This window comes from Hyperoodon ampullatus, assembly GCF_949752795.1.
Source record: "Hyperoodon ampullatus genome assembly, chromosome: 10".
NCBI classification, from domain to species: domain Eukaryota; kingdom Metazoa; phylum Chordata; class Mammalia; order Artiodactyla; family Ziphiidae; genus Hyperoodon; species Hyperoodon ampullatus.
In genome coordinates this window covers 39,884,387-39,901,108 of record NC_136923.1, presented here as the reverse complement: position 1 = coordinate 39,901,108, position 16,722 = coordinate 39,884,387, and the positions used below count along the sequence as shown (strand labels likewise).

Below are 16,722 nucleotides of genomic sequence, written 5' to 3'. Positions count from 1 at the left end.
AAGGCTCGTCTCGCGAGAGCTCGGCTCCCTTCTTGACCGTGGCAGCTGCAGCGGTTCTGGGACTGACATGGACGCTCACGAGGACTACGTTTGGCCGAGGGCAACCTCGGAGCTCATTCTCCTCCCGGTCACGGGTCTGGAGTGCGTGGGGGAGCGGCTTTTGGCGGGTGAGTTTTGGTTTGAGGCGCGCGCTAGCGGAGAAGAAACTGAACGCTCGCCTGGGGAGCGGCCTTAAGAACAAAGGGATGCCCCGAGGAGGAGGACGGGCGGCGGGCGGGAGCCCGGAGATGGCGGGGCTGAAGCGCGGCCCGGGGAGCCCAGGAAACAAAGAACTGAGGTGGCTCCCGAGGCCTTTCATAAACTGCAGGTGACGCGGAGAGTGCGGGTGGGACGGCAAAAAGGAGCGGGGAAACTCGGTCGGCGGGGGCAGGGGAAGGGAATGAGAGACGCCTGTGACCGCCTCGATGGGTTGGGCGGGGCCTTGGCCTCTCCCGAGGGGGCTCAGCGAGTAGGTCAGCGATGAGGACCCCCCCGTGGGCGGGTCCAGAGCCCGGGGCGTGGCCTTTCGGTGGTGGGCAAGGCCCAGAAGGGGGTGTGGCCTCTCCGGTGTGAGGGTGCTGCGGGTGAGGCTCTTACCTAGAAGGTGGGGATGAAGAGCCTCTGACCAGGATGGGGTCGCGGGAAGCCGAGGACGAGACCTTTCTGAGTAGGCCAGTGCGGAGGCTGAGGTCTCTCCCGAGATGGTTGGGTTCCAGGAAGTCCGATGTCGATGCCCCTCCGAGGAAGGTCGGCTCCGGTAGCAGAGGCCAGGGATCTGAGGCGGCAGAGACCTGGGGAGCGGTGAGGCTCGACTAGAAGCCACTAGTGACCGATGATGGTGCTGCTGAGTTTGATAAGGGTCCCAAGGCAGAGCGCTGGCTGTCAAGCCTTGAGTGAGCTGCTACCAATCCTAACGGGAATGGATGTATGGGGGTGGGGGATGGGGCGAGGGATGGCCCAATTTTGATGTCGTGTGGGGGCTCTGGGAGCCCAAGGTTCCTACACTGAGCTAAACTCCTAAGGCTCCTGGAGGAGAGGATAGCTAAGCAGAAAGCTGAAGAACCGCAAAAGTAAACTAGAAGAGAAGGTTCCTGGCAGAGGGTGAGCAAGCCAAAGGCCTTAAGACTGAGTTTGTCACTTTGTGTGAAAGAGGGAATTCTTATGAGGCTTCAGTAGGAGGGGAGGGTGGTCTAGGAGAAGAGGCTGGAGAAATGAACAGAGGCCAGACCATTTTAGGCCTAGATTTGACTTTATCTCTAAGGGCATAAGGTCCCAGTGGTGAAGCCCCATTGTAAGGTATTAAGCGTGGGAATGGCTTGGGAAGTTCAGATCAGAAAGCTTTTAAAGTGAATTCACCTATTCCTGTGACTTCCAAAGTGACTTTTATGTTGACAGTTCTCAAATCCCACCCATGTGTACTAATAATCTAAATGTGTATCTACAATCTGAATTCCCAGCCCTTGTTGTCAAGTGCACAGGTGCCTACAAATTGAAATACTGCTCAGCAGAGGGAACACCAGCCACTCAGGTGCCCAAGCCCAAGAATCTACCTTGTTCCCTAGGCCAGTCTGGTTGATTTGCACTTCATACATGTGGCATCTGTCTATTTTTTCTACCTTTATTGCCATCAAATTTGAGGCCATGCACCTATGCCTCCCTGACCCCCTCAGTAGTGTTCTGTCTAGCCCATCCTTGAGCCCTTTGTTTCCTGTTCTAGCCACACTACCCAAAGCTCTTGCTCACCTCAGGGCCATCAGAATTGCTGTTTCCTCTGCTAGGAAAGGTTCACCCCCTCTCACTCCTGCCTGCTCTTCCTTTGGTTAACTGCTGCTGATCCCTGATTCCTCAGCCTAAATGTTTTGTCCTCCAGTTGGCCTCCCCAGACACTCACCCAGTCTGGTTAGATCAGACCAGGGTTTCTTAGTCTCAGCACTATTGATATATTGGAACAGATCATTCTTTGTGTGAGGGGCTGTCTAAATTGTAGGATGTATAGCACCATCATTTAGCCTACACTCCTAGATGCAAGTAGCACACACAACTCCCAGTTGTAACAACCAAAAATGTCTTCAGACATTACCAAATGTCTTCTGGGGGGGGAATTGCCCCTCTGTTGAGAACCACTGGAGTAGACTTTCCCATTTTATATCCTTTTTTTTCCCCCCTCATTTTATATTTTTAAAGCAACCTATATAGTTCTTTCTTGGAACTTACCAAAATTATAACTATGTAGTTTACTTGTGTGATATTGTTTGTTTTTAATATTTATTTATTTGGCTGTTCCGGGTCTTCGTTGCTGCATGTGGTATCTTCAGTTGCGGCATGCAGGATCTTTTAGTTGCAGCATGAGAACTCTTAGTTGCAGCATGCAAACTCTTAGTTGCTGCATGTGGGATCTAGTTCCCTGACCAGGGATGGAACCCGGGACCCCGGAGTGAGAGCGTGGAGTCTTAGCCACTGGACCACCAGGGAAGTCCCTATTTATTTTTTAATTTTTATTTTATATTGGAGTATAGTTGATTAACAATGTTGTGTTAGTTTCAGGTGTACAGCAGAGTGATTCAGTTATACATATACATGTATGTATTCTTTTTCAAATTCTTTTCCCATTTAGGTTATTACAGAGTACTGAGCAGAGTTCCCTGTGTTATACAGTAGGTCCTTGTTGGTTATTTTGTTACTTTTTAGAATATTTATTTATATATTTTTTGGTTATCTGTTTTTATTTGTTTGGTTTTTAAAAAATATTTATTTATTTGGTTGCGTTGGGTCTTAGTTGCAGCTCCAGGGCTCCTTAGTTGTGGCTTGCCAGCTCCTTAGTTCTGGCATGTGAACTCTTAGTTGCGGCATGCATGTGGGATCCAGTTCCCTGACCAGGGATCAAACCCGGGTCCCCTGCATTGGGAGTGTGCAGTCTTATCCATAGTGCCACCTGGGAAGTCCCCTAGTTATCTATTTTATTTATTTATTTGAAGTATTTTATTTATTTATTTATTGGCTGTGTTGGGTCTTTGTTGCTGTGCATGGGCTTTCTCTAGTTGCGGTGAGTGGGGGCTACTCTTTGTTGCGGTGCGAGGGCTTCTCATTGCGGTGGCTTCTCGTTGCGGAGCACGGGCTCTAGGTGTGCGGGCTTCAGTAGTTGTAGCACATGGGCTCAGTAGTTGTGGCTCGTGGGCTCTAGAGCGCAGGCTCAGTAGTTGTGGTGCACAGGCTTAGTTGCTCCGTGGCATGTGGGATCTTCCTGGACCAGGGCTCAAACCCGTGTCCCCCGCATTGGCAGGCAGACTCTTAACCACTGCGCCGCCAGGGAAGCCCCTGGTTATCTATTTTAAATATGTGTGTGTACATGTCAATCCCAGATTCCCAATCTATCCCTCCCCCCACTCTTTCCCCAACCCTGTAACCATAGTTTTATTTTTAATTTTATTGGAGTATAGTTGATTTACAATATTGTGTTAGTTTCAGGTGTACAGCAAAGTGATTAGGTTATACGTATACATATATTCATTCTTTCTCAGATTCTTTACCGATATAGGTGATTACAGAATATTGAGTAGAGTTCCCTGTGCTATACAGTAGGTCCTTGTTGGTTATCTGTTTTTTATATAGTAATGTGTGTATGTTAATCCCAAACTCCTAATTTATCCCTCCCTGCCACGTTTCCCCTTTGGTAACCATAAGTTGTTTTTTTTGTTGTTGTTGTTTTTTTTGCGGTACACGGGGCTCTCACTGTTGTGGCGTCTCCCGTTGCGGAGCACAGGCTCTGGACACGCAGGCTCAGCGGCCATGGCTCACAGGCCCAGCCGCTCCACGGCATGTGGGATCTTCCTGGACTGGGGCACAAACCCGTGTCCCCTGCATCAGCAGGCGGACTCTCAACCACTGCGCCACCAGGGAAGCCCCATAAGTTTGTTTTTGAAATCTGTGAGTCTGTTTCTGTTTTGTAAATACGTTCATTTGTATCTTTTTTTTTTTTCTGGCCGTGCCTCGCAGCTTGTGGGACCTTAGTTCCCCCACCAGGGATCAAACCCGGGCCCTCAGCAGTGAGAGCGTGGAGTCATAACCACGACCGACAGGGAATTCCCTGTTTGTAGACTTTTTGATGATGGCCATTCTGACCGGTGTGAGGTGATACCTCATTGTACTTTTGATTTGCATTTCTCTGATAATTAGTGATGTTGAGCATCTTTTCATGTATTTTTTGGCCATCTGTTGTGTGATATTGTTTAATGTCTTCCTAATCCACAGGAGCAGGGTCTTTATTCATTACTCCAGCATATAGTTCATTGTCTGGTTTATAATCGATGTTCTGCAATTTTTTTTTTTTTTTTGACCGCACTACAGGGCCTTCGGCATCTTAGTTCCCCAACCAGGGATCGAACCCGAGCCCCAGCAGTGAAAGCCAAGTCCTAACCACTGGACCGCCAGGGAATTCCCAAATAAATGTTTATTGAATGTCAAAAGATTGAGATCACAGGCTGGGAATAGCATGAGGGATTGCTGTTGTCATCTCAGGTTAAGAGGTGATGTCCTGGATCAAAGTCACTGCGGGGGATTGGATTTACAAATTCTTTAGAAAATGAAATCTGCAGAACTTGGAGACAAGATGTGGGAAGTTAAAAGGAATGGGCTTCACAGTTTGGGGCTGGGGTTGGGCAAAAGATGGTAATGGTCATTGGGGTGGGGAGCATGGAGCGAACTTGAGGATGAGCTAGTAGAGTAGGACATGCCTGCAGGTCAGCCAGGGGGCAGCTGAGGGTCACAGCAGCATCTGCTGCCAAAGTGTGGGCTGCCTTTCCCCATTGATATTGAACATACTCACATCTTCTGAGATACAGAGAAGCTCCTGGAAATCAGGAGGGGTTTCTGCTGTGGACCCAAGGTGGAAAGATTGACTTACTGGGTCTGCCTCTCCCCTGGGGGAGGTGGGAGTGGGAAGAATGCATGTAGAGGTAAATGAGGCCAAGGATTTGGGGACTAAAGCTGAGAGTGTTCCTGTCTGAAGCATGAGAAGTTAGGTGGGGTGAGGAGGAGACTGAGTTTGAGGAATTCATGGTTGAATTGAATGTGATGGGTGACTGATGAGCAGATCAGAAAGTCAGCACTGAAGGTACAGCAGAAGGTGAGACCAAGGATTTTCCAAGGTTTAAGCCTGCAGGACTGAGTGACCTAATATATTCATAAGCTACATACTGAGAATTTCCCTGCTCCCTGTCTCTTCTTCATGGCTCATCAGAGTTAGGTGAGGGGTTCTGATGCAGCTCTTTGCCTCTGTCCAGGTGAGGGGCCAGATGTCCTGGTGTACACCTTGGATTTTGGTGGACATCTGCGGATGATGAAACGAGTGCAGAACCTGCTTGGCCACTATCTTATCCATGGGTTCCGAGTGCGACCAGAGCCCAACGGAGACCTTGACTCGGAGGCCATGGTGGCGGTGTTTGGGAGCAAGGGACTCCGAATTGTGAAAATTGGCTGGGGACAGGGCCGCTTCCGGGAGCTCTGGCGTTCTGGCCTGTGGAACATGTCTGACTGGATCTGGGATGCCCGTTGGCTTGAGGGGAACATGGCCTTGGCCCTGGGCCACAACTCAGTGGTGCTGTATGACCCTGTGGTAGGGTGCATGCTGCAGGATGTGCCCTGCACGGACAGGTGCACCCTCTCCTCAGCCTGTCTGATTGGAGATACCTGGAAGGAGCTGACCATAGTGGCGGGTGCCGTTTCCAACCAGCTCCTGGTCTGGTACCCAGCAGCTGCTTTAATAGACAATAAGCCAGTAGCCCCCGACCGACGGGTTAGTGGGCACGTGGGTGTCATCTTCAGCATGTCGTACCTGGAAAGCAAGGGCTTGTTGGCCACAGCTTCAGAAGACCGAAGTGTTCGCATCTGGAAGGTGGGTGACCTGCGGGTGCCTGGGGGTCGGGTGCAGAATATTGGGCACTGCTTCGGGCACAGTGCCCGTGTATGGCAGGTCAAGCTCCTAGAAAATTACCTTATCAGTGCAGGAGAAGACTGCGTCTGCTTGGTATGGAGCCACGAAGGCGAAATCCTCCAGGCCTTTCGGGGCCACCAGGGCCGTGGGATCCGGGCCATAGCTGCTCATGAGAGACAGGCCTGGGTGATCACTGGGGGTGATGACTCAGGCATCCGGCTATGGCACCTGGTGGGGCGTGGGCACCCGGGTTCGGGGGTCTCCGCCCTCTGCTTCAAGTCCCGTAGCAGGCCAGGTGCCCTCAAGGCTGTGACGCTGGCTGGCTCATGGCGAGTACTGGCAGTGACTGATACAGGGGCCCTGTACCTTTATGACCTCGAGGTCAAGTGCTGGGAGCAGCTGCTGGAGGACAAGTGCTTCCAGTCCTACTGCCTCCTGGAGGCAGCCCCTGGTCCTGAGGGCTTCGGACTGTGTGCCATGGCCAATGGGGAAGGTCATGTCAAGGTTGTCCCCATCAACACTCCAACTGCAGCTGTGGACCTGACCCTGTTCCATGGGAAGGTGCACAGCCTGAGCTGGGCCTTGCGTGGCTACGAGGAGCTTCTGTTGCTAGCATCGGGCCCTGGTGGTGTGGTGGCTTGCCTAGAGATCTCTGCTGCGCCCTCTGGCAAGGCCATCTTCGTCAAGGAACGTTGCCGGTACCTCCTACCTCCAAGCAAGCAGAGATGGCACACATGCAGTGCCTTCCTACCCCCGGGCGACTTCCTGGTGTGCGGGGACCGCCGGGGCTCCGTGTTGCTGTTCCCCTCCCGACCAGATCTGCTCAAGGATCTTGGGGTCGGAGGCAAAGTTGGGGCTGGTACTGGAGCACTTGGAACGGGTAGTGGCAGTGGTGGGAGTGAGAATGCCTTGGCTGAGTGGGGCCCTGTGTCCACCCTCCCTTCTCTGCATGGGAAACAGGGTGTGACCTCGGTCACCTGCCATGGTGGCTACGTGTACACTACAGGGCGTGATGGTGCCTACTACCAGCTCTTGGTGCGAGGTGGCCAACTCCAGCCAGTCCTAAGGCAAAAATCCTGTCGTGGTATGAACTGGGTGGCTGGGCTCCGAATGGTGGCTGATGGGAGCATGGTCATCCTGGGTTTCCACGCCAACGAGTTTGTGGTGTGGAGCCCCCGGTCGCATGAGAAGCTGCACATTATCAACTGTGGTGGAGGGCATCGCTCCTGGGCCTTCTCTGATACCGAGGCAGCTATGGCTTTTGCCTACCTCAAGGATGGGGATGTCATGCTGTACCGAGCTCTTGGTGGCTGCACGCGGCCACATGTGATTCTCCGGGAGAGCCTGCATGGCCGTGAGATCACTTGTGTAAAGCGTGTGGGCACCATCACCCTGGGGCCTGAATTTGGGGTGCCCAGCTTCATGCAGCCTGACCACCTGGAGCCCGGTAGTGAGGGCCCTGGCCTGATCGACATTGTGATAACGTGCAGCGAGGACACCACCGTCTGTATCCTGGCACTCCCCACAGCCACAGGCTCAGCCCATGCGCTTACAGCTGTCTGTAACCACATCTCCTCGGTGCGTGCAGTGGCTGTGTGGGGCACTGGCACCCCAGGTGGCCCTCAGGATCCTCGGCCGGGCCTGACTGCCCATGTGGTATCTGCGGGGGGCAGGGCTGAGATGCACTGCTTCACAATCATGGTCAACCCAGACCCCAGCACCCCAAGCCGCCTTGCCTGCCACGTCATGCACCTTTCATCTCACCGGCTGGATGAGTACTGGGACCGGCAGCGCAATCGGCACCGGATGATCAAGGTGGACCCAGAGACCAGGTGAGGTGCACTGTCAGACAGGAGCAGCATGGGGTGGGGGGGCATGCCGGGCAAGCCCTGTGCCGCTGCTCCCAGGCTCTGCCTGATGGCTGTGTACTGTCCTTGCAGGTACATGTCCCTAGCTGTGTGTGAGCTCGACCGGCCTGGCCTTGGGCCCCTTGTGGCTGCAGCCTGTAGCGATGGAGCAGTGAGGTGAGCATATGGGACCCAGGGGGCCTGGAGACAAAAGGATGTAAGGATGCTTAGAATGGGTTCTGAGCTGGGCCATCCTCTGCACCCCCCAGGCTCTTTCTCTTGCAGGACTCTGGGCAGCGGCTACAGCTCCTGGCTGAAACCTTCCACCACAAGCGCTGTGTGCTCAAGGTCCACTCCTTCACACATGAGGCAGCCAATCAGCGGCGGTGAGAGGGGCTGCATGGTGGTCCTGCATGGGCTTGGTGGGGGCTCCTATTGCTTTCCATCCCCCTCACTGATCCAGCTGCCTTTTCCTGGCTACCAGGAGACTGTTCCTGTGCAGTGCAGCCACGGATGGCAGCCTGGCCTTCTGGGATCTCACCACTGTGCTGGACCATGGCTCTCCTGCCCTGGAGCCTCCAGCGGACCCTGGGCTTCCCTACCGTGAGTAGCTAGAGTGCCACTGTGGCTGTCCCCCCACCTCCCAGTGCACTCAGCCAAGTGTTGAGCTGGGTAGTGACAACCATCTTCTTCCTCCAGGGCTGGGCAGCCCCTGCCTGACCCTCCAGGCTCACAGCTGTGGTGTCAACAGCCTGCACACCTTGCCCACACATGAGGGCCATCTTGTGGCCAGTGGCAGTGAGGATGGCTCCCTCCATGTCTTTGTGCTTACTGTCGAGGTGCCAGAGCTGGAAGAGGCTGTGGGAGGCGCTGAGCTGGTGCCCCAGCTGCAAGTGCTGGAAGAATACTCTCTCCCGTGTGCACATGCTGCCCATGTGACAGGCCTCAAGATCTTAAGCCCAAGCCTCATGGTCTCAGCCTCCATCGACCAACGGCTTACCTTCTGGCGTCTGGGGCATGGTGAGCCCACCTTTATGAACAGTACAGTGTACCACGTAGCAGATGTGGCCGACATGGACTGCTGGCCCGTGAGCCCTGAGTTTGGCCACCGCTGTGCTCTTGGGGGCCAGGGCCTTGAGGTTTACAACTGGTATGACTGAGATGTCCCGCGGTGGCCGGCATGCTGGGCATGGGGCCTGCTCACAGACAGAGTGACTGTCTGTGCCCATGCCCAGTGTGCTTTGAGGGGAGGAAGAGGCAGCCGCGGGTTCCTGACTCAAGAGCAGGAGCTGGAGGTGAGTTGAAAGCCACTTGGGCAGACCAAGAATATGCCCCACTCCCCACAATGGGACAAAACTTTGTCACAGAAGCAATTTATTTTGGCTCCGGGTCTCTAACAAAATCTGTGGGTTTTTTCCCTTTCAGTTGGTGACTTTGTGGACATTCCCAGATATTGGGGCCTCTGTGGCCTTAGATGTGACTCAGTGGAGGGAGACCCAGCATGGCCAGCCCGGTGTGGAGCACTTCACGCACAGCCCGCAGAAGTTGCAGACGGGCAAACATTTGACCAAACAAGTGTGGTCGAGGCTCCTGGAGGAGAGAAAGGGGCCTGCTGGTCTCATCCTTTGCTTCCCCTGTACCCCCCACATATGCCCTTTTGCTGTGCACTTACCCCTAGGATGTGTACCCGGTTATAGTATGAGCTGAAATCCATGCTGAGTTGTACCAGGAACTTGCACACCTAGAGACAGAGATTGAGTCACTGGCCTGTCTCTCTTTGTGCCCCAGAATAAAGAATAGTGTGTGCAGTCCATCCCAGTGTCCTCTGCCTTTACCATCTCTGTGCGTGCAGTCATGTGGAGCCCTGGGGCTGTGCAGGGCAGGGCTGCTGTCTGGCTCAGCAGGTCTGGGAAGGGGAGGACGCTGTTGAAGAGCAGCAACCACTCACCCTGTGGGGGAGAAGGGTGCTGGGAGGGAAAGGCCTGAACTTCCCACACATGACAGCTACCCAAGAGGAGCACTCACCTCATCATGTAGCAGGGAGAAATCCAGAGTGCTCACAGGTGGGAAAGTGGGGTACAGACCTTGTTCCATGCTGCACTTGTAACTCTCAAAGAGTGTGGCAAGACGTGCACAATTATACATGACAAAGGTGCCACTTTTGGTGCCCTTTGTGGAAATGCTGTCGGCCAGGGCCAAGAGAAGCTGAGGAATGAGGGCACAGCTGCAGAGGGAGGACAGCCACTGCACACCCTGTCCCCCCCCAGCCCTGGCCCAGCAAGGCGCCCAGGCTCACCTGACTTTGTGGGGCTGTGCTGAGCATCTCAAACTTAATGGTTGCCACAGAGAGAACCCTGAAGATTTCCATCCAGGCTGAGTCTGAAGGAGTACAGATCAGTTAATCAGTCTCTACAGGCAGGGAACAAGGGGGGCAGGGGTGCAAATGACCTTCCCCTACCCAAAGCACAGCCAGGGTCTCCCAGGCGCACCTTGTGCCAGGTCCCTACCGTGCTTCAGTGCTGAGGCCTTGCAAACCTGGGCATGCCGGAGCCTGCATTTTGAAAAGAGTGAGAGGAGGACCAGTGGGCAGAGTCCCCCACCGCAACTACCCTGGCTTGGTGGCCTTCCTTCCAGCCTCACTCACTCGTAGTACTCGGGGGCAGTCAGGGTGCCAGGTGCACCAGCTACTTTCACTGGGCCACAGACCAGGTGCTTCTGTCAGGAAGATAGCAGGGGCTCAGCCAGCTGGCGATACCCTCCAGGAACCTAAATTTGGTTCCTGGACTCTCCCAGCTTTTTACCTTAAGACCTCCATCCCCTCAGGGTAGCCTCCTCAACCTATTCTTCAATATTCTCTGGGCTATGATGCCTCCAGAGACCCCTCTCCCAGCACCTGCTGCATGTACCCATTTACCAAGCCTAACATCTCCCCAAGGTCAAGTATCACCTTCTGGACCCATCAACTAACAAGTGGGTTTCAAGGGCCCTCTGAGGTTGGTGTGGGGAGCCACCATCACTAACCTACCTGTCTGAGAGGAGCCTGGTCATCCAACTTCCACCAAAGCAGGTCCAGCTTCTGTTGCTGGAACTCCTCCTCACAGCTCACCACGTGTACAACCATGCAGCTATCTGCACCAGCATCTGGGGCCGCAGCCTATAGGGTAGGACAGTCACTGCCGGGGATACAAGACACCTGGTTTGCCAGAGGCCTGCAGGGTGGGGTGTCAGTCACTAACCAGGCCTAGGGAGCTGTCCTCAGCCCAATCCTGCACAGCCTGCTGCAGCTCCGCCAGCACAGCGAGCAGATCCTCCGTCACTGCGAAGAGAACACACAGGGCTGAGGCAGGCGGGGAGTGCGGGGCCCGACTACTTTCTGGCCCTGTTAGGCTCCGGGTCCTACCCAGACAGCTGTCCAGGGTGGGGTCATAGCCAGTTGTGCGTCCCCGTTCGTCCACCAGCTCCTTCAGGCACACTCGGCCCAGGGCACCAGGGGGCAGGGCTTCCGCGTTACGGGCAGGGGTGAGCTCTGCAAGCGCGTGGCTCCTCAGGGCTTCGGTCGCGGCTCTCTCTGAGGCCGCGGGCCAGTCCACCCGCAGCTGCTGCAGAAAGGTCGCCATGTGCGGGTCCCGCACGGCGGGCACTAGGCGCACACTCACCCTGCGAAGCGAGGCGGCCGCCTCAGCTCGAGCACCGGGCTCAGCTATGCCCCACTTTCCACCCGCAGCGGCTCTCGGGCCCCCATCGCGCGCTTTCTCCTTTGTGGGCCCGCGCCCCAGCTCACCTGTGAGCGTGCAAAGCTCGCGCCAGGTGGTCGGCCACGAGCACGGCACGCAGCTGGCTCAGGCGGAGGGCGCAGGGGCTGCCGCGCAGCGCCGGGCAGTGCAGGACGACGCGCGGGCCCGGGGCGGCGGGGACGGTGGGCGCGGCATAGGCGGCCACGGCGCCGAGGACGCGCTCGAAGACGGCGGACCGCCGCAGCTGGAGCGCCAGCCCCGCGGGGGTTGGCGCGCAGCTCAGTACCGGGGCCACGCCAGGACCCTGCAGGCCGACAATGGCGTGAACCACGCGCTCGGGCACCTGCGGGAAGACAAGCTGGTGAGCGGGTCGCCGCGCTCCCAGCTACCTCGGGCCGCACGTCCCCGCCCTGCTCGCGCCCACCTGGTCATCCCCGAAGCGCGCTTGCAGAGCGCGCCGCGGTGCCAAGAAGTCTCGGACACGCAGGTGGCGGGCGCGTGTCTCCTTGAACCATACTGGGCCGCCCGGCCCCAGGGCCGCGTTCAGGGCTCCCAGCGTCTCCTCTACCCCAAGGCGCATGGCGACCGGAAGGAGTAGGCAGAACCGGAAGCAAGGAACCGGAAGCAAAATTTCGAGGTCGCTTCCAGGAGAGCCAATTGGTTGGGGCGGGGATCTGGCTGCGGCCCGTGAGTGGACAGGTGCGCTCGACCTACGACTCCAGTGCTACCTCCGCGTGGCCCACCAGCCTGGCTCGGCTCCGGGTCCGAAATCTCTGGGTACGCTACGGGCCTAGGATTCTCTCGCCGTCGCCCGCAGTAGCAACCAGGGAAAGAACCTAAGTCTTACATTTATGTATTTGTGATAACGTTTCATTTCCTCCATTTACACATGATCAAAACGGCAAAAGTCCCAAGTGGATTCTCACTGAAATAGGGCGGCTAACATTAAAGCCACTTTCATGACCTACTGAAAAAGTCACATTTTTAAGAGAATTTGTGTTCTCCAGTTTCGGGTTATTTGCAAGCATTCCCTCCTTTGACATATGAGTTGTCTTTATTCCTAATAAATGCCCACTGATAGAATTGACGGTTTTCTCCTCTTGAATCTTGAGTAATTAGAACCATCATGATGGTTTCCAGAAGCTCTTAATGCTTCTCCTTGAACCTGGTGTACTTTAACAAGGATCCTCCCACTTCCTGGTTTAGGCAACCAGCCATTGTGGGTCAAATAAACAATGTGACCACGAGAAGACCCAGCTTAAGAACAGTTCTCTGAGCACCCCACTCCTCTACCAGTGAGAATGCTCTTTCCTCTGTCCCACCAGGGCTCCTGAATGTCTTCACTTCACTGTAACTTAGATAACCCTTTCCTCTTTTCTTTAATGGGGATTGAACCTAACGCAGTAGAGCGCTGTGCAGCAGATCACTGGCAAACCCCTGATCTCCGCCCTGGAGCAGTGAGAATAACCAGAGCTCAGAAAGGAGAGAAGCCTAGGCGCAGGAAGAGCTTGGCAAGGCCCCTTTCTGGGCTAGGGCTGCAAGGCCCTGCTGGGAAGTGCCGAAAGAGCACTGGGCGGACACGACATTCCCGATGGCTTCTTGGGTGCCCACTCAACGGGAGTGATCGTGTCATTCCAAAGCGCTTTCCATGCGTCACGCGCACGACCCGGGGACAGCTGCTAACAGGGTTGGGGGCCCGGAGGCGGAGCTGGGGACTTCAGCTACTCTGGGTGCATGAAGACGGTTGGGGGTGGTTTTACCCCAGGAAGTGAAAGGCTATCTTTAGCGAGCTGCGGGCTGGGGCTGCCCTGTGGGACTCACCGCCATTTGCAGCCCTATCCGGAGGCCCTGGGTCCTCCCTCCCTTGCCAGTGGTACCTCGGGCTCCAGAGATGGCCACCGCCTCGGCTCTCCGACGTCTACGCCTGTCACTTCTAGCCTGAGGGCGCACCTGAGAGAGGGACGGAAACCAGAGCGACCCAATAAAGTATGTCTGGGAATCAGGGGCTAGCCCATTCCATCTGGGTCAGGACGCTGCTCAGGCAGGAGAGCAGGGAACGAAATCCAAGTGCAGCTGGAATGCTCTGGAGACAACAGCTGCTTTTGGGATTCCGTTGCCCGCTGTCCAGCCGTGGGGGGGGGGGGGGTTGAGGGGGTTATCCCTAGCCCTAGGGCCAGATCAAAACCCCCCACTCCCAGTCAGCGGACTCAGGAGGTGAAACCAAGTCTAGTGGGAACGAGCCGCTCACCTAGGCCCCCAAACAATATGGGTGGTGGGGGCCTTCCCCGGGACCAGGTCCCGATCGGATTAGATCCGCGGGGTAGGATTAGTCCTGTTGGTCTCATGCAGTCAGGGCCACTGCAGTGACGGTGGCGGGGCGGGCTTCGGGATCAACCAAGAGGGAAGCGCGCCCGTGGGATCGGAGGGGAAGTAAACCCTCCTCGGGGACACCCCGGCACCCGGGACCCTTTGTCCGGTGACGCTGCCAGTGCCCGCAGCGCTAGGGGCCCAGTGGGCCCGCACGGCAGCGACGGAACTCCCGGAAATCCATTGCGACCGTCCTCGGTTGTGTCGAGCCTCCCGCCAGCCCGGTCCCGAGGGTGGCAGACGCGGCAACGTGCCCCTGAGGCCAACACACGGTGGGCACGCGGAGATGCCAGAACCTGCGCGGGCGCCAGCGATTCTCATGCCAGTAGGCCTTCTGATTCGGCTCAAGACGGGGCGCAAGGAATTCTCGGGACGTAAGCGAAGTGAGCGAGGACAGGGCGATGCTCCAGCCGCTGTCTAGTTCAACGTCTGGTCCGGTTTAGGCCCGGTCGGCCACAGAGCACCTAGAAGTACCCTACCAAGGCGTCCCCTTCCGCTTGCTCTGGCCGCAGATTTGGAGCCATTTTAAGGCGAAACCAACCAGCCACGCCCCCTCGCGCTCTGGAGAGGCCAATCCATGCTCAACCACGCCCCGTGCGACTCGCGGCCGCGGCGCCAACGGTCGCGCTTGTGACGGTTAGGGAGGGGCGGGACTCGGGGGATAACCGAGGGAAACTTGAGCTGCCCACCCCGCCCTCGGAACCCGACTCTCTAAAGCCGGGATTAGCGGCTTGGGGCTGACGCCACGCCCTGGCCAGGTGTGCGGGAGTCGAACAGGTGCTCGGCCGCCCCGCCCCGGGCCCCGGGAGGCCGGAGTAATGGCTGAGAGCCGGGGGCCAGGCCGCGGCTGGGGCCCAGGCAGTGTCCTGAGGCCAGCCACGCCACCAGGTATCCGGCTCCCCCAGGACAGCCTGTGGGGGTCTGGGGAGGGGCGGACGGCAGGTGCTGACACCGGAGCCGCGCTGGGGGACGCGCCCTCATGGGACCGAGGCCCCTGGCCCGCTCCCTCCTCTCTCCCGCGCTGGGCCGGCCGAGCTGCGCGGTGCCCTCCGCGACGCTGGGGGCGCTGTAGCCGCGCTAGGCTTGGTGACGCCACGACCCCACTGTGCCTGCGCCAGCTTCCCTGCACGTCGGTCCGCAATGGCCGCCGCGTTCGTGCTACGGAGTCTGTACCGACCGCGGCTCGCCCTTCGCTGTCCGCCCGCGCAGCTGCCATGGTGAGCCCGGACCCAGCGTCCCGGACCACCCGCTCCTACGGCCGGCGATTCCCGGCCCCCTAGACCCTGACCATACCTCTCCGCAGGGCCCCGCGGCGTGGGCATCGGCTCACGCCGGCGGATGACGAACTGTACCAGCGGACGCGCATCTCTCTGCTGCAGCGCGAGTCCCCGCACGATATGTACATCGACAGCTACAACAGCCGCGGCTTCACGGTCAACGGAAATCGCGTACTTGGGCCCTGTGCGCTACTCCCACATTCGGTGGTGCAGTGGAACGTGAGCCTTTCCCTGCAGTGAGGAAACCGAGGGCCAGAGTCACAGGCCTGCCCCCTGATTCTGTCCCTGGCACACCTGGCTTTTCTTTTGCCCCGCACTGGAGCAAGTAGAGGGTCTCTGGGGAAACCTAGGTGGACTTGTATTTAACTTGTCTCCTCCCCACACAGGTAGGTTCTCACCAGGACATCACCGAGGAAAGCTTCTCTCTCTTTTGGATGCTGGAGCCCCGAATAGGTATTGGAGGAGGGGAGGGCTGAACTGCTGAGCCCCAGAAAGCCACCCTCTAGACAGACCTGGTTGTAGACTAGCCATGTCTGTCCTTCCCTAGAGATTGTTGTGGTGGGCACTGGAGACCGGACTGAACGGCTGCACTCCCACTTGCTGCGAGCCATGAGGCAGCGGGGCATCGCTGTGGAAGTGCAGGACACAGTATGTCTGGGACTTGAGAATGCGGAGGGGAGCCCAAGCCTAGCACTAGCCCAGCTGATGCTGGCTTTCTCTTTGCAGCCCAATGCCTGTGCCACTTTCAACTTCCTGTGTCATGAAGGCCGAGTGACAGGAGCTGCTCTCATTCCCCCACCTGGTGGGGCTGCACTCACATCTCTGGCCCAAGCTGCAGAATGAACCACCAGGAACTTACCTGACCCGTCCAGGAGGGCCCTAGCACCTTTTGCAGAATGCAGTGGTTCCCAAAGCTTTCACTAGCCCCTCCCCCTTTGTCACTGTAACACTTGTCTTGTTTGCCAGCAAATTAATAATTTAACCCACTCCTCTGATTTTGTACTAGGTGTGTTGCTGGCCAGGAGTTGCTGGCTCAGTGAGTTCTTGGAGGGGGTTGTGAAGGAACCAAGGGGTCATCTATTTGTCTACACTGCTTGGCCTCAGAGGCCAGGAGACAGTATAGGCACCTGTTCTAAGCCGTATATCTATCTACTTGCTGACATGCAGATTTGAGGGAACCTCTGTGTTTTCTCCACGAGGTCCTTTTAGAGATTCAAGTTAGAGGATATGTATGTGGGTCTCAACCTGATCCCATGGTGGCCAAACTTTGGGCTAGCAGGAGGCCCCTTGGATGCCAGTCCAAAGCCCCATGGACTGTTCTGTGACCCTTCCTAAGCAGCCACAGGCAATTTCTGAGACCAAACCCTTGGGTCTGAGCTGCCTTTTGAGATGCCTCAGGAGGGGCTTTTTGAATCTAGTACTACCCCCCACTTCCAGTTCCTTGAAGCATCCTTATCTCGGGGCATGAGGCTTTCTCTGGAAATGAAGGTGCTTTGTTTTTGTGTATCTGTGATGGTGGCAGCTGCAGA

At 56.6% G+C, this 16,722-nt stretch overlaps 3 protein-coding genes across 3 annotated transcripts; 2 read left to right on the top strand and 1 right to left on the bottom strand.

The window, feature by feature from the left end:
* Positions 1-52: 52 nt before the first annotated feature.
* Positions 53-9,376, top strand: WDR6 (WD repeat domain 6). Its single transcript, XM_079713136.1, has 7 exons — positions 53-167; positions 5,319-7,800; positions 7,909-7,992; positions 8,085-8,201; positions 8,300-8,418; positions 8,515-9,110; positions 9,241-9,376. The coding sequence occupies exons 1-6, from the start codon at positions 68-70 to the stop codon at positions 8,973-8,975; spliced, it is 3,363 nt and encodes a 1,120-aa protein (XP_079569262.1). The 5' UTR covers positions 53-67; the 3' UTR covers positions 8,976-9,110; positions 9,241-9,376.
* On the bottom strand, positions 9,173-12,129 carry DALRD3 (DALR anticodon binding domain containing 3; the record flags this gene model as incomplete). Its single annotated transcript, XM_079713137.1, is given in 13 exon segments — positions 9,173-9,405; positions 9,488-9,556; positions 9,559-9,584; positions 9,587-9,764; positions 9,841-10,020; positions 10,112-10,194; positions 10,305-10,366; positions 10,460-10,530; positions 10,841-10,969; positions 11,052-11,131; positions 11,216-11,472; positions 11,597-11,892; positions 11,974-12,129. Coding segments are annotated over 13 exon segments (1,707 nt in total). The 3' UTR covers positions 9,173-9,285.
* Positions 12,130-15,053: 2,924 nt separating this feature from the next.
* Positions 15,054-16,179, top strand: NDUFAF3 (NADH:ubiquinone oxidoreductase complex assembly factor 3). The gene is made up of 5 exons (XM_079712557.1): positions 15,054-15,133; positions 15,220-15,412; positions 15,580-15,646; positions 15,741-15,841; positions 15,920-16,179. The coding sequence occupies exons 1-5, from the start codon at positions 15,057-15,059 to the stop codon at positions 16,034-16,036; spliced, it is 555 nt and encodes a 184-aa protein (XP_079568683.1). The 5' UTR covers positions 15,054-15,056; the 3' UTR covers positions 16,037-16,179.
* Positions 16,180-16,722: the final 543 nt, after the last annotated feature.

Excerpts from the sequence above, each read along its gene's own strand:
- WDR6 (XM_079713136.1), top strand. The coding sequence starts at position 68 with ATGGACGCTCACGAGGACTACGTTTGGCCGAGGGCAACCTCGGAGCTC. Across the intron at positions 168-5,318 it reads GGGGGAGCGGCTTTTGGCGG|GTGAGGGGCCAGATGTCCTG; the intron begins GTGAGTTTTGGT and ends GCCTCTGTCCAG. Across the intron at positions 8,419-8,514 it reads GGACCCTGGGCTTCCCTACC|GGCTGGGCAGCCCCTGCCTG; the intron begins GTGAGTAGCTAG and ends TTCTTCCTCCAG.
- NDUFAF3 (XM_079712557.1), top strand. The coding sequence starts at position 15,057 with ATGGCCGCCGCGTTCGTGCTACGGAGTCTGTACCGACCGCGGCTCGCC. Across the intron at positions 15,134-15,219 it reads CCGCCCGCGCAGCTGCCATG|GGCCCCGCGGCGTGGGCATC; the intron begins GTGAGCCCGGAC and ends ACCTCTCCGCAG. Across the intron at positions 15,842-15,919 it reads CTGTGGAAGTGCAGGACACA|CCCAATGCCTGTGCCACTTT; the intron begins GTATGTCTGGGA and ends TTCTCTTTGCAG.